We start from the raw sequence: 14,141 nt of genomic DNA on the forward strand, positions 1-14,141 counted from the left end.
CTTTTCCCAATATTTGGAAATTTCTATTAATTACAGTTACATATCTGTGTCCAAAACACAGTTTTCCTTAACTCAAAGAAAACTGTAGACCCTGATGATTGTGGATCTGTGACTACCTGAATATTACCTCAAAGAGGGCACTTCTGTAGCTGTAAGACCCTGTAGCAGTTACTCATTTTGATGCTATGGGGAGTCCGAAGTTTCAAAATGTACCTGAAAGCTATGCAAAAATTCCAAACCATTCTAATTAATGTGCATGGAATTATGGCATTAAAAGATGGTCTTAAATATGACAGAGAAAGAGAACCAAGGGATAAATTAAGAAGTTTACGAAGTGTAGTGTAGAGTGTATCTTCTTACCAGAGAGAAACCATGGGGTCACAAAGAGTTGGGCACAACTGAGCGTACACGTACCCAAAGGCAATATTATCAATATTCTTCAGAATATTGTAAGGGAAGCTTACCTTTTATTTGCATGTATACAATATTATATGATTTAGTCTTACGGACAAGAATCCAACACTTTAGTGATCTGAGAAGGAAATATGATAACATGTGTCTGTCTGCCCATGGCTGTTACATTTTTTTCATCAGAAGAATACAATTATTCAGATATTGGTGGTTATGGTTTCAGTTTATTTTCTATGCAGTTACATACTTACATGTGCACATGTGCACTCATATATATATATATATATATACACACACACACGTATGGTGGAGTTTTTCCTTTGAGATATGGCGTATGGAAGAATATTTTAAATTCAATTAATTTAAAATAATATTATGCTTAAATATATTTCATTCAATGTAAATGGTTGTTTTAGAGAAATAAAGAGAAATTAGAGACAATTATTCAACTGCACATTTTTAGTGTTCTTTTCACACTTTGGGAATGAATGGCAGGGTTTGGAAAGCAGGCATGAAAAGAATGAAGCAGAAGAGTGGGATTATTACACTTGACATTAACTATGTAGATAGTGTCAGTGATGTCAATCCACCACTAGTCAACTCGGCTGGTGATCAGACATAAGAGGGTCTTCTGTCTTGACACACTGGAGACAGTGAAAAGTTAGGTGTTTGTCAGAGGATCATGAATTCATGGGAATGAATGAATATGTGAAGCACAGGAGATTTTAGTGTAATGAAATTCTTTATGATAACTGTAATTTCGAATATATTGTCTTAGGCATTTGCTGGGTCTTCTGTGAGGGCCTAAATACAATGGCACTCTAGAAACAATGAGCACATGTTTATTTCTAATTTCATTATCTATAAGCAGAATCAGGGATCTTTGGAAATAGGGCTATTGTTGGAATAGGAAATTAAGATACAAGATAATCTGGGAGCATCTTTTAGTCCCAGAGAATAAGGGAATGCTCAAATATACATAAACTCACAAAATTTGATGCAGCTATACATCAAAGAGGCTTAAGAGCCAAATGAAAATGCTCCCAATAGCAGTATTTGATTATAATCTAGATTATAAAATAAATATCCATGATTTCATACTAATATAAATGACTGAATAAATTAGTGCATGGGGTAGCAAAGTAATCACTCATGCAGGAGAATTAGAGATAAATTGTGTAGCACGCTACCCTAATCAAGGGGAGCATAGCTACCCATTCCTTAAATGTAGGCTGAGTATAGTGACTTTTCTCAAAATACAGTGTGGATAGTACGGAAAGTAAATATACAGTGAGGGAACTTGCCATTTCAGTCAAATGATCAAGGTCAACATCAGCAGACATAAATCATGGTGATGGTACAGACACTGAAGTCAGGTGTCAAAAATGGCAGATCACCTGTGGTGTGTGTCCCCTGAACCCAGAACTTTGGTGAAATCATGAGAAAATGCCAAATACATTTCAGTGGGGTGATATCCTTCCTACTTTGCAATTCCTCACAAAATTAAGCAGAATTATCATAAAACTCATCAATTCTGCTCCTAGTCTTTAACCCCAAAGAATTAAAAACAAGTATTAAAATCTTGTACATGAATATCTAGAACTATTCACAATGGGCAAAGGTGTTCATCTCAATGTTCATCTGTTGATGAATGGATTGACAAATATGGTAATCCATACAAAGGAATACCATTCAGACTCAAATGTGTATCAGATACATATTTCAATATGGATGAAAATAGTTTTGAACTAGGTCGAAGTGATGATCCCACAATATAATGAATGCCTAAATGCCATTGGTTTGTAGCTCTCAAACGGTTGATTTTACATTATATTAATTTATCTTGATAACATAAGATGTAACACTAAAAAGATAAATTAGTAAATATTATTTTCCACTATGAATTAAGGTTTTAGTTATCAACTTTTTTTAGCTTTTTTTTTCAAAACATACTTGGATAATGTGCATTTTTGATGTAAAAAAGAATGCTACAATTCTAACACTAAGTTTTTGTTCATTTCTTTCTAGGCTGAATGTTATGTAGAAATTAGTCTAAGTTTTTGTAAAATGAGAATAATAGCAGTTTAACGAAAAGAATTTTAGTACAATATGTTGAAATGTAGCTCTTATAATAATGTTAAATTTTATAAGAATGGTGATATTTGATCTTCTGTGTGTACACATTGCTTTTCTGAGCAGTATTATAGAGTTATAGATATTAAGTGTGTCCAGAGTTAGTTAATGAATAAAACAATCACAGTGCTGAATGCCAAGGTACACAAATTTTTTCCCCTTAACTGAGAAGTCACAGTCTTATTTCTCATCAGGTGAGGAAGAATATGGGATTTCCATCTCACTATTTGTTTAGACATAATAAATGAGATCATATAGGTATTATACTCAGAAAAGTGAAAAGCTTAATAGACTTGTGAACTTCTTTTTAATACATCATGGCATTGATCTAAAAAAGAAGCAGCGTAGCTAGGGAATGAATTCATAAACTTTGAGATAAGAATATTATTTCACTTGAATATTCGTTTTGACTTTAGTATTCTGACCTTTTCCAACATATTTATTTCTGTTTTTTAAGATATTATCATGGCCAAAATGGGATTGGTAATTTTATCAATGAGGTAAAAGCATGGATAGGGTTTCTAGGAATATTGCATGAATATATTTCCATTAGAATTTGAAATAATTTTTCTAATGAGTGTGTTAATAGGCATTCCTTTTTCACTAGTATTGGTCTAAATGATATTGATCAGTAGGTATTAAAATTTTAGAAGATGCTGAGTTTCCTTAAATATATATTGCTGTCACAGTTTATTAATCACAGCTTCCTTTTATTCGCATTTACTTTTAAAATCAAGCTTCTAATATTTTTTCTTCTCTTAATGGCATGGGAATTCAAGGTAGAAATCTCATAATAAACGGCCTAGGGACTCAGGTCACTGCATTATCAAAGGACCACCCAAAAGTGTTGTTAGAGCTGGAGCAGTTGTAAGGAGTACTAACCACAGAGATCAAAGAGGGAAACACTTCTTAAGAGGTTCATTTATAGTGAAAATATTGTTTTCTGGGGCCTTTTGGGGCAAGTGAGGTCAGGTAAGTGGGGACAGTATAATTTAAGTGAATAGCCTTTTAAAATCACCAGCTGCTTTCCCTCTATGGGCAAAGTATAGCAACTCTGCTACAACATTTCAAAAATTCTACCCCCTGCCCCCTGCACCTTGCCTTCCACTCTTTCTCATCTCTATTTCTTTTTTTCAATTCAGCATGCATTTGTTGAAACTATACAAGTGCCAGCATTTCCAAGGGGAAGTCCGAGTTTTCTCGAGGCTTGAAGCTCTTCATATGCCTGCACTGTATCTTAATTACCAGGGAAATTTTTGGACATGGATTATATTTTACTTAGATCTAGGAAGGACCTTGGGAATTGGTTTTGATGTGAATCATCTTTGACCTGTCATTTTTTTCATGGCAACTTTTAGAATGAAAATTGCTTTTTAATTTCACTGGTATCAGTTTTCAATGAGAATAATATAAAAAACCAGTGTGTTTACCAAGAAACTATTATCAGTTTTCAAGGTATATGCACATGCATGTCCACAGCCATCCAACCCCTTGTCTTCTCTCCCAAATTCACACGATTTCATATGGTCAGAATTTCTGACTAAGATATAGTCCCTGCTCTCAAGAAGCTCATACCCTTTGCAGAGAAGACAGAGAAACTAGTCAATTGTAAATTATACTGTCATGAAAAAGTTATCATGAGAACCTCACAAGTAAGATGTGATAGCAGGGTGGAAAAATATCTCATGCAGACTAGGGGGTATCACTGCTGAATCACTGACAGAAATTTTAGAACAAGATGTAATCGGAAAAGGGAAAAATGTAGGGAAAACTATAGGGCAGAACAAAAGTATGAGTAACCCTCATAAAATGAAAGAACAATTGTCCTAGTAGTTCAAGAGATTAGTGAGGTGAAGTCGTGAGATCAGAGGCTGGGAAAATGCATTGTAGATTGTTGCATTATGTGCCCTGCTGAGACATTGTGAAGAGAGAAGTTACTGAGAGTTTGTAATTGGTGAGCAGGCAAAAAAGACTCAGGAACCACTCCTAAGGTATGCTGTTCTGACTGCTTCCTTTTTAATTGTTACGCTATTCCTTCTTGCTGCTTCTATTCTCTCCTTTTTCTTTCCGCTACTGTCCCTGTCTCTTCTGTCTCCTCTCTTTTCTTTTCTTTTCATCAGAGTCTCTTTCCTTACTAGTATCAATCAGCTAGATGATAGATATATTTTATAGCCCCTAGCAGTAGACTGCCACAAAGAGAAGATTTTTTTCTTGGCCATGGATTTCTTATGGACAACACTTTCTGTTAGGGAGCTACTGTGATTTTCTATGAGTAAACAGTTGTTGACACACTTGTAAAACTTTATTTCAGTTTTTAATGCTTGATTAAGTGGTACTACCATCACTACAATCTGAATTTGAAGGGTTATACATCTGGGACTCTTATTCTGTATTTTCAAAATAAATTTCATTTTTAAATCAAAAGCCAGTACCAGGTTGTTTTGAAACATTTGAATAATACAGAAATGTAGGACTTAGGAGATGAAAGCCACATGTATCCTATTTTGAGGATTCACTGTTGGTAATATTTGGTGTGCAGTTTTGGAATATTTTTCAAGTACAAACAGTTTCATAAAAGAATTCTGTTTTTGCCATTAGAGGCTCTTGTTTTAATCCAGTATTTGGATGGTTGTTTAGTTGTTTCCAGTTATTTAAATATGTATGAAAAACTGCCATCAGCATTTTACCAATTTAAGACATAGTACTGATCATCATGAAACAATTTTTGCAGGAATTAATTAATACTTGACTATGAATATACATACCCAAATATCTTACTCTAATACTTTTGACTTCACATCTAGCTGGTGATCAGAGTAGGCAATGGCAACCCACTCCAGTACTCTTGCTTGGAAAATCCCATGGACAGAGGAGCCTGGTGGGCTGCAGTCCATGGGATCGCTAAGAGTAGGACACGACTGAGCGACTTCACTTTCACTTTTCACTTTCATGCACTGGAGAAGGAAATGGCAACCCACTCCAGTGTTCTTGCCTGGAGAATCCCAGGGACAGGGGAGCCTTGGTGGGCTGCCGTCTATGCGTTCACACAGAGTCAGACACGACTGAAGCAATTTAGCAGCAGCAGCAACTACATGATGATAACCTTATGATTACTCATGAGAACAGTACCTGAATTTTCATGCACCATTAAATTTAACTCCATTTCTGAATTGCTATGATGTCTCATGTATGACAGTGTTTTGCTTTCTGCGACTGGCTTATTTCACTTTCTCCATGTTTAATCACAAGTTGCTCTTGTGCTTGTTGGAAATGGCAGGAAATTTTTGTTTTTTTAATTTAAATATTATGTTGGTGTTTGTGTGTTGTGTGTGTGTATCACATTTGCTTTATCCATTCATTGATAATTAAAGAGAAAAACAGGAAAAAATAATCACCTAATTTTTTTACTATCAATAAAAAATTTTAATTACTACTTAAAAAAAACTGACCTTTTATTGGTCTTTGAAACAGCTTAAAATATTTTTTTTACATATGGAAACAAAGTGAATATACATTGTTTTGTATACCAGATAATGTATATTTTCAAATCTACATATTGCATGATCAAAGCCTTTAGATAGAGATTTGATTATAGCTCCTTTGAAATGTCACCCCCACTGCAGTTAACTCTGATGATTATCCCATTCATTCTCTCTTGCTCAGTCCAATTCTATTTTTTTTCTGATATTGGCTACAAAATCCTCCAGTCACTGCCCCCGTATCAGGGCTTCCTGGCAGCACCCCTGCAGTGTTTCCTTTGTCTACAAGACCCGCTGCACAACCATTACCCTCACAATGTCTTTCCTCACTGGCCTGGCTGCCTGCATGTCTCTTCTTGGCTATAACAGTTTCAAAGGGCTCCAACCAGCTTATGCTGCTTTCTCACTGAGGCAGTGAGAGTTGTGTCCATGGAGAGCCCAGGCGTGGTGGTGTGGAGTGCCAAGAGAGGAGTGACAAGAGAGCATGGGTATTAGTGGTGTGGGGCCTGGAGGAAAGCTTAGTGGTGGCAGTGCAAGTGGGGGACTCCTGGTATTCAATTCAAATGCGGAACAAGCATCAGTAGTTTGGTTTGTTTCAAGATACAATAGTTTAATATTATGTCTAAAAAAATGGCACGTATATTAGGTTGAACTCTATAAAATTGATATTTGATCTAATATGAACTGACTGAAAGAACAGTCTCTTATGACTGAAACTAATAAATGCATATAAGCCTGGAGAGGAACAATTTAGTGATAAGAATTAAAGATATACATTTCTATTTTCTTCTTAGACATGCAAGTTTTAAAAATGGGTTTCCTGTATATCTTTCTTGTGAACTTCTCAGTTTTTCAATGTCTGTTATTCATATATTTCATAGCAATGAATTTTATTCCTATATATGAGTAATAATACTCTCCCAAGATGAAAGAACTATGAATATTTAATTCATATTCAATTAACTATAAATATACTCCATTGCGGAGAAGGCAGTGGCACCCCACTCCAGTACTATTGCCTGGAAAATCCCATGGACGGAGGAGCCTAGTAGGCTGCAGTCCATGGGGTCTCTAAGAGTCGGACACGACTGAGCAACTTCACTTTCATTTTTCACTTTTCACTTTCATGCATTGGAGAAGGAAATGGCAACCCACACCAGTGTTCTTGCCTGGAGAATCCCAGGGATGGGGGAGCCTGGTGGGCTGCCGTCTATGGGGTTGCAGAGAGTCGGACACAACTGAAGTGACATAGCAGCAGCAGCAGCATGCTCCATTGCAGACATTTATGTTATTTGTAAATTTTCTTTTTATATTTTTTTTATCATTGATGCCTCTTGTAGCTTAATTGTTAGTTTATCTAGTTTTAATATACTAAAAATTTTTTCTTTTTTATTGAAGTATAGTTGATTAACCATTTTGTATATTTTAGGTATACAGCAAAGTGATTCATTCATATATATATATATATATATATATATACACATATATATTCTTTGGAAGATTCTTTTCCATTAGAAATTATTGCAAGATATTAAATATAGTTGTCTTTGCTATGGCATAGTTATTGCTGCTTATCTATTTTTTATATAGTATTGTGTATATGTTTTTACTTGGTCATAAATAGTGAAAATTTTGAAGTTTAGGTATCTGTTTCTAAAGTACCTTCTAAACAAATTGAATTTTTTAATCTTTATCAGTGTATGAATGTGACTTTTTCCTCATAGTCTCATGCATGATTTCATCAATTTTTTAAACCTTTGAAATTTGTTAATTCAGAATAGCACCCAATGCAATCTTATTTACATTTCTTTGAATAACTAGTGACAGTTTTACTTTTCATATGACTATCAGCTATTAGGACTTCTTCTGTGTCAGTTGTCTTATGTTTTTCTCATTGTAAATTTCATATACCACGCTTTCTATCTTTATTTATCTGAAGGAACTGATTTCATCATAGAAATATTAGTCATCTGTCTGATATATTATAACTTGTTTTTCAGTGTGTTTTTAATTGTTATTTTATAGTGCTTATATATCTATATAAGATATCTATGTAGCTATGTATGCAAACTTTGTACATATACCTATATCTAAGTATACTAAGAACTGAATATTATGGATAGTGCCAACTATTTTTCCTCCCTCATTTGTTAACTAGATATTCTTAGAATGAATTTTAGATGTTAAATGTTTGTTAAAATAATATTTTTTTTCTTTTGGTTTGTTACCCTTTTTGATGTTTAAATATCATTTTGAAACTCTCGAGTTTATCATCAGAGGCAATAATCTATGTATTTACAAATTTACCTGTTGGGCCAACACCATTGATTGAATAATTCACCCTGTCCACACTGGTGTTATAGGATTCTTCAATAGTCTCTTGAGGTTACTTGTTTATTCTGGCCCTCTCCTTCCATTCTTTACATTGAGATTTTTATAACTCTCTGAAAACAGAAATATGATCCGCTGAATATCCCCCAAGATTTCCTACTGCTCTTAGGGTAAAAGGCAAAATTCTTATCATGGATCCAAGATTTCATCCTATTTGACCTATTTCTCCAGGCTGATTTTAGTCATTCATATTCCTGTCCCCCTGGCCTGTGTCTCAGGGCCTTTGCACATGGCATTTCCAAAGTCTGGACTACTCTACTTACTTTCAGTGATAACTCATATTTTACAGAGCCTAACTAATCATGATGGTGATATGTCACATTATCATAGCCCTCTGATATTTCCTTCAAATTACCTGTCAGAGATGTATCTGTATTTAAAGTTATTTAATGTTGATCTACCTGTATCTACCCATCCAGATCGAACCTTTAAAACTTCAAAAGTCAGAATTTCTGTTTCACCTCAGAACTTGACACTGGACTTAGGTATAATAGATACTCATTAAGATATGAGTTATACTCATTAGTTGTGTTACTTAAAGAAATAAATTAATTCATGATATTTTCATAACATATTAATGGCTGTTAGTGAAGATTTTTTTTCTTCATAAAACTGAATTTGATAAAAGCTTAAATCTGTTTCTTTAAATATTGACATTTGATAAATTCTTTGGTTATTTTGTTTCTGGATTTTAGGTATCATCAGAAAAAGCCAATGTATGAAAGAAATGACTCTTCGGTGTCTGAATTTGTTTTCCTGGGACTTTCTACCTCTAGACCAGTGCAGCATTTCCTCCTTGCCTTCTCTACAGTGTTTTATGTAACAATTGTTCTAGGGAATCTCCTTGTTGTGTTTGCAGTGACCTTTGACCCTCATCTACATTCCCCCATGTACTTCCTTTTAGCCAACCTCTCATTTATTGATTTGTGTCTTTCTACCTTAACAGTGCCTAAGATGATCTCTGACCTGCACTCTGGGCACAAAACCATATCCTTCCAGGCATGTGTCACCCAGATATTTGTCCTTCACACCCTGGGTGGATCTGAGATGGTGCTGCTCACTGCCATGGCCTTTGATCGCTATGTGGCCATATGTAAGCCCCTGCACTACCTGACCATCATGAGCCCTCGGGTGTGCCTTTTGCTTCTGTGTGGTGCTTGGGCTATTGGCCTCATTCACTCAGTGGTCCAGTTAACTTTTGTGATCCATTTGCCTTTCTGTGGTCCTAATGAAATCGACAGTTTTTACTGTGACCTTCCTTGGTTTATCAAACTTGCCTGCATAGATTCCTACAGAATGGAATTCATGGTCACTGCCAACAGTGGGTTCATATCCATGGGCACTTTCTTCTTGTTGATCATCTCCTATGTTTTCATTCTGGTCACTGTATGGAAGCGCTCTTCAGATGGTTTGCACAAGGCCCTCTCTACTCTGTCAGCACACATCACTGTGGTGGTTTTGTTCTTTGGACCCTGCATCTTTGTTTACATGTGGCCATTTCCTCTAGTGACAGTGGATAAGTTTCTTGCCATTTTAGACTTTTTGGTTACACCCATCCTGAATCCTGCCATTTACACATTGAGGAACAAAGACATGAAGATGGCTATGAGGAGACTGTGTAGTCAGTTCTTGAGCTGGAAGATCTCTTAAGTAACTCATGGGAGCACAGTTTATTTCAAACAACTTCATGAAATACAAGTGGTTAAATAAATATGCAAATTTAGGGCTTTTTTTTCTGCAGTTACCATTTTATAATATTTAGACTAGACCATTGGTTATGTTGTTACATTGAATTTATCAAGTTAACTCTGTAGATAAAGATATGTCAGCCAAATTAAAGCCCCAGTAAGTATTTGGACAGTTTTGAAAAAGCAATGTTTAGAGACTAGTGTCTACTGAAAGTATGGCCTTATGCATCAGACTGCCTATATTCAATTAATCAACTGAATTTTATTAATTCAATGAATTAATGGAGAACTAATATATGCAAATTTTCAGAAAATTATGAAATATCTAACTAAAATTTAAATGCTGGATATGAATAATTAAAATTATCATTCTTTCTGAAAGACAAAAATATGTGTCTGGGAGTATTTATGACCTGGGGACAAAAACAGCGTGTGAGAAGTGGAGTAGAGAGAAAATGGATCAGATGCTGTAATAGAGACTGACAGATACTGGGAAGGAAAACAGAAGGAGAACCTCATAGACAGTATGTTTTATGAGTTTGAAAATATGCTTCCCTTGCTTGTTTCATTTCAAATGGACTCAAATCATCTCCAGTTGACTTAGGACAGGGAAATTTATGTATATGTCAGTATTTCACAATTTTTGAAACTGTGACTTAATCCATCAATGAATATTCCTCAAACATCAAAATGTGTTGATATGACTATAGCCTGGATGGTATTATTAAAAACATCAAAATGTGTTGATATGACTATAGCCTGGATGGTATTATTATTATCCAACAACTACTCTATCCAATTTTTTTGCTGACTGTTTTCTCTAGTAACTCATATAACTCTACTGTGTCTCAATACATGTGTCTTAAATATGTGTTAGTGTGTATGATCTGTGTAAATTACAAAACCTATTTAATTTATAGCTTGCTTTGACAACTAGAAGACTGAGCCAAGTTCATTGTGAAGCTATGAAAGGACCCTATGTCCTGAGTATTTGTGATCCACAATTCTTTCAGGATTATGTAATCAGTTTGTATTTCATATTTTTCCTCTTCACAATTATTTTGTTGTTTTGATTTATATTTTTAGTGGATTCTTTTTAGGTACATTAAATTAGAAAGTACAGTATAAAGCCAGAACTCTGATTGAGGAATTTGCCTTACTTTTGAAAGTAGCAGGAGAATGGAGAAGACTAAAGTTCTAAGCTCAGAAGTTCTGAAAGGCAGTACTGAACCACTTGAACTCTATCAGACTGAGGAGGAAAAGATCTATTAGAATCATAATCCAAATGTGGAAGGGATATATCCAAGGAACAGGAGCAAATCTGAAATGTACCAAAATTATAAAAATTACACTGCAGAATCAAATAGGGTAGTACTTGATTGGATTGAAGTGATCACACCTTAACATTTTATGGCTCAGAGAGGAAGGAGTAGATCATTTCTGAAGGAATTTATTATATCAGCACTACATGATCTTTTATATACAATGTGTAAAATAGTAAAACATAATTGTGGAATATTCAAGAAGCAGGGATATGTGATTGATAATTAGTGGCAAATGAGTTAAGTGAAGTAGACCACATAAGACACAATTTGTGAAATCAGAAGAGAGCATAAAATAATTGATATAGTTAAAAGACATTAAGAATTTGAAAAACTGAAAATAATTACACAGAGGAACAGAATATCTAAGAAAGAACCAAGCGATTTTAGAAACGAAAAGGAAATATGCAATATTATGAATTTAAGAAGACAAAAACAGATTGGACACAGCAGAAGAAAAAAATCAGTAGATTCAAGACAAGTTAATAGATATTATCCAAAGTAAGTACAAATATATAAAAAAATAAAAATAGAATTCATGTGCATATATACATACACATATGAAAATAGCAATTATTTTACTTAAGGGTTTATTCCTGAGATTCTCTATTGGAAATTTACAAAATACAAAGGATCATGCCATCTTTTGAAAGGAATATGAAATTGGTAGTATATCTAGATCCATCAGTTCAGTTCAGTTGCTCAGTTGTGTCCGACTCTTTGCGACCCCATGAATCACAGCATGCCAGGCCTCCCTGTCCATCACCGTCTCCCGGAGTTCACTCAGATTCATGTCCATTGACTCAGTGATGCCATCCAGCCATCTCATCCTCTGTCGTCTCCTTCTCCTCCTGCCCCCAATCCCTCCCAGCATCAGAGTTGTTTCCAATGATTCAACTCTTTGCATGAGGTAGTCAAAGTACTGGAGCTTCAGCTTTAGCATCATTCCTTCCAAAGAAATCCCAGGGCTGATCTCCTTCAGAGTGGACTGGCTGGATCTCCTTGCAGTCCAAGGGACTCTCAAGAGTCTTCTCCAACACCACAGTTTAAAAGCATCAATTATTCAGCGCTCAGCTTTCTTCACAGTCCAACACTCACATCCATACATGACCACAGGAAAAACCATAGCCTTGACTAGATGGACCTTAGTTGGCAAAGTAATGTCTCTGCTTTTGAATATGCTATCTAAGTTGGTCATAACTTTTCTTCTAAGAAGTAAGCATCTTTTAATTTCATGGCTGCAGTCACCATCTGCAGTGACTTTGGAGCCCCAAAAAATAAACACTGTTTCCACTGTTTCCCCATCTATTTGCCATGAAGTGATGGGACCGGATGCCATGATCTTTGTTTTCTGAATGTTGAGCTTTAAGCCAACTTTTTCACTCTCCACTTTCACTTTCATCAAGAGGTTTTTTAGTTCCTCTTCACTTTCTGCCATAAGGGTGGTATCATCTGCATATCTGAGGTATAGATTTCATATAAATGTATGTAAACTTGTATAATATTTTGAGGAAGATTTTGAAGAAAAGTTTTGTTTAATGTAGTAATAAATTAATCACAAGCTCTGAACATAATCTAGTTCTTACAGGCTATTTGGACACTTCAGTGAATTAAGTGGATAGTTTATTCCAAAGCTACATTTTTTGGCCTACCTAATGATGAACTACCTAACGCATTTATGACTAGGAAGGAAAAAAGCAAAATCTCCAAAGGTTGTGGATATAGCCATCTTTGTATTTAATGCGCTTCCCTGATGGCTCAGCTGGTAAAGAATCTGCCTGCAATGTGGAAGACCTGGGATCAATCCCTGGTTTGGAAAGATTCCCTGGAGAAGGGAAAGTCTAAGCCACTCCAGTATTCTGACCTGGAGAATTCCACGGACTGTATAGTCCACTGGGTTACAAACAGTTGAACACAACTAAGTCAATTTCACTTCGCTTCACTTCACTTGTATTTAAGATAGTTCTTTTAAAGATATTACACTGTTTCACAAATGACTAAAACATGATGTTAAGAGAAAAAAACGCTCCAGATTAGGATTATGATCCAATTTCCTTTATGAATAGGATTATAAATATTTAATGATTACTTTTATATATATGTTTATAGAAGGCAATAGAATGTTGTCTAATTGATAGACTAATTTATGATTTTATAAAGATAAATATAACAATATAATGCACTAACTTATTAAAGAAAACTTTAGAGAAGGCCTATGTGAAATGCTCTGTTAAGAAATGCATAGAATAATAGAAAATTTCCTGATATGGTGGTCAGTGTTGAAGTAATAGTAAGAATCATAATAATTAACATCAAAATTCTTACTAATTTCAAGCTATTCTTGAGAACAATCAAAATCATACTTATAAAGACTGACCACATTTTCCAAACAGGAAATCATTTTTGCAATTCTAGAATACTAAAGAATTGATGCAAAACTTTCTTCAAGAGATATACATGATTTCTATATGTTGATTGGGGAACTCTTCCCAGTCTTAAGTAACAGGATGCTGCTGCTGCTGCTGCTAAGTTGCTTCAGTCATGTCCGACTCTGTGCGACCCCATAGACAGCAGCCCATCACGCTCCCTGTCCCTGGGATTCTCCAGGCAAGAATACTGGAGTGGGTTGCCATAGGTGTGGCTAATTTAGGGTGCTCACGGAAGACATTCTGATAATTTGAGATGATGAAATACCAACAGAAATCCACAGTCTGTCA

General features: G+C 35.1%; 1 protein-coding gene across 1 annotated transcript; it reads left to right on the plus strand.

The window, feature by feature from the left end:
• The first annotated feature begins 9,128 nt into the window (after window positions 1-9,128).
• On the plus strand, window positions 9,129-10,064 carry LOC138072935 (olfactory receptor 4F6-like). Its single transcript, XM_068964272.1, has one exon. The coding sequence runs from the start codon at window positions 9,129-9,131 to the stop codon at window positions 10,062-10,064; it is 936 nt and encodes a 311-aa protein (XP_068820373.1).
• Window positions 10,065-14,141: the final 4,077 nt, after the last annotated feature.

Source organism: Capricornis sumatraensis, chromosome 2 (genome assembly GCF_032405125.1).
Source record: "Capricornis sumatraensis isolate serow.1 chromosome 2, serow.2, whole genome shotgun sequence".
NCBI lineage: Eukaryota > Metazoa > Chordata > Mammalia > Artiodactyla > Bovidae > Capricornis > Capricornis sumatraensis.

What these genes read in the sequence shown, in the direction of transcription:
- LOC138072935 (XM_068964272.1), top strand. Translation starts at nt 9,129, where the DNA reads ATGTATGAAAGAAATGACTCTTCGGTGTCTGAATTTGTTTTCCTGGGA.